Here is a 2053-nt window from a genome sequence, read left to right as displayed (position 1 = left end):
GGGTAAACAACCATTCCTGGTCATCAACATTGGGCCACTCCATCTTGGGCACAGAGAGTATCTTACTCAGATACCTGGTATCTGGATGAGGGGGTCTACCTGATGCTTCCACAATTTGATCCTCCATCATGGATTTGTTTGGTACTCCATTAACATGCTTGGCATCAGGAAGGGGAGATTTCTTTAATGCTTCAACAATTTGATCACCAAACATACTAACAGCAGAAGGCTTAGGTTTAGTTGACTGTTTGACGGCTTCAATTATACCATTCGCCTTTGAGTCCTTGTTATCCAATGGAAATCTGTTCGGAAACCCCTGCTTATCCAAGGTAGATACACAGTGATCTCGGGCTGATTCGAGTTTCCTTCCATTTTCTGTCAATTGGTGAGTGAGCCTCTGCAATTTATTTTGCCTGACTTCACTATCTGTGAAATACGCAACAATAATCAGCCTAAAGAAAGGTTAATTAGGAGTTGAATAACGTTGTATAATATTATTCAGCATCAAAGTACTAGTACACCGAGGCCACAAGATGAAAGCATTCTTAAGAAGCAGGCATGTTAGGCAGCAGCCCAACAAAGTTTTCCTGTAAGTCTCTATTCCATAATAACTTGAATACAAATATTTTGGAGAAAGTGTGAATTTAATCCTAGTATTCGACTGAACAAGAGAACTTACCATGGAGAAAACCATTGGAATCCAAGTCTTTCCTTTTCCTAGAATTTTCCTCACTAACAGCAGAACTGTTGATGCTCTCCAATATATGCGTACTTTTATAACTGGTATCGCCACCAACCTCATCCCTGCCAACATCTTTGGATCTGACCTGTGTGCTTTCCTTAGTTTCACTTTTACCCTTAGTTTTCTCCTTTTTCTTCTCTCTGTCAATTTTATGACTTTTTTGATCTCTATCTCTATCCTTTTGTTTGTCATCCCCATTATTGTCACCTTTTTCCATAGATTTCTCTTTACTTGGCAATATCTTATTATTTTGTTCCTCAGCTGGTCTGGGCATCTCTTCAACTTTTCTCTTGGCAATTCCAGAAAGGTTCTGGGCCATTGCATTTCCACTTAACTCCTTGCTAAATCCTTGTACATCCATTTGTCTATTATCAACTCTCTTATCTTTGAACTTTTCCTTGTTTTCTGCCAATACACCTGAAGAATCTCTGAAAGCAACACTGATGGCAGTATCTTGATCCCTTTTGTCCGTACCTGAAACTCTCTCAAGCAACTGGCTCCCTGAAGCTTTCTCATCATTTTTAATTCTCCTGTCCAACTCCTGCAAAAAATTTGATTCCTCAATCCCCTGGGAGTGCAAACTGTTCTGAATATATTTCCTCTCATTTTGACCCTGAAACAGGATAGCCCGTTTTGTTTCATTCACAAAAATGTCTGTGTCTTTGTTATGTCCTCCTTTTGTAGGAAATTTCTCTCCATTGTTCACCCTAAGTTTCCCAGCAACTGTTGCCTCCTCCGATATACTACTTTTCTCTTTCTCCTTCTCTTTGCCCCTGTCCTTCTTGTCCTTGTGTTTTTCTTTTCGATCTTTCTTTACTCTCTGTTTATCATCACTTCTATCTTTCTCCTTTTTCTCTTTACCTTCTTTTCTTCCTTTGTCCTTCTTTTCCTTTTTGACTCTTTTCTCTTTGCGCTTCTCCTGAAAACATTAATATGGTTAGCATATTCTTTTCAAAATTGCAAATTACAATTTACTAATGAAAATACCACAAGCAAACTAACATTTGACAATAGAAGACAAATGCACGAAAATCACAGTTGAGGATAGATCTCTTTGTACTAAAATAATCACAGATTCTAAATTGGACTATACTGTTTAAATTTAATCACCAATCATAAAAATTCCATATTTATTACTCATATTAGAAAATCTTCAATTTTTTATAGATTAAAATCAAATTGCAAATCTCTGTAATCAGGAAACTTGCAGTCTGAACTATAGATTTCACAAAACAAAGTCCAAATAAAAGACGAATATGGAAAAGAAAGATTCGACGAAACACCCAGCCATTAAGAAAAAGAAAAAAAAAA

At 37.0% G+C, this 2053-nt stretch overlaps 1 protein-coding gene across 1 annotated transcript; it reads right to left on the bottom strand.

Annotated features, from left to right (window-relative positions):
* Positions 1–11: 11 nt before the first annotated feature.
* Positions 12–1562, bottom strand: LOC111379002 (nipped-B-like protein B; the record flags this gene model as incomplete). Its single annotated transcript, XM_023002311.1, has 2 exons — positions 12–426; positions 680–1562. Coding segments are annotated over 2 exons (1298 nt in total), but the record flags the coding sequence as incomplete, so codon positions are not given.
* Positions 1563–2053: the final 491 nt, after the last annotated feature.

This window comes from Olea europaea, unplaced genomic scaffold, assembly GCF_002742605.1.
Source record: "Olea europaea var. sylvestris unplaced genomic scaffold, O_europaea_v1 scaffold19162, whole genome shotgun sequence".
Classification (NCBI taxonomy): Eukaryota; Viridiplantae; Streptophyta; class Magnoliopsida; order Lamiales; family Oleaceae; genus Olea; species Olea europaea.
This window is presented reverse-complemented; position numbering and strand designations above follow the sequence as displayed.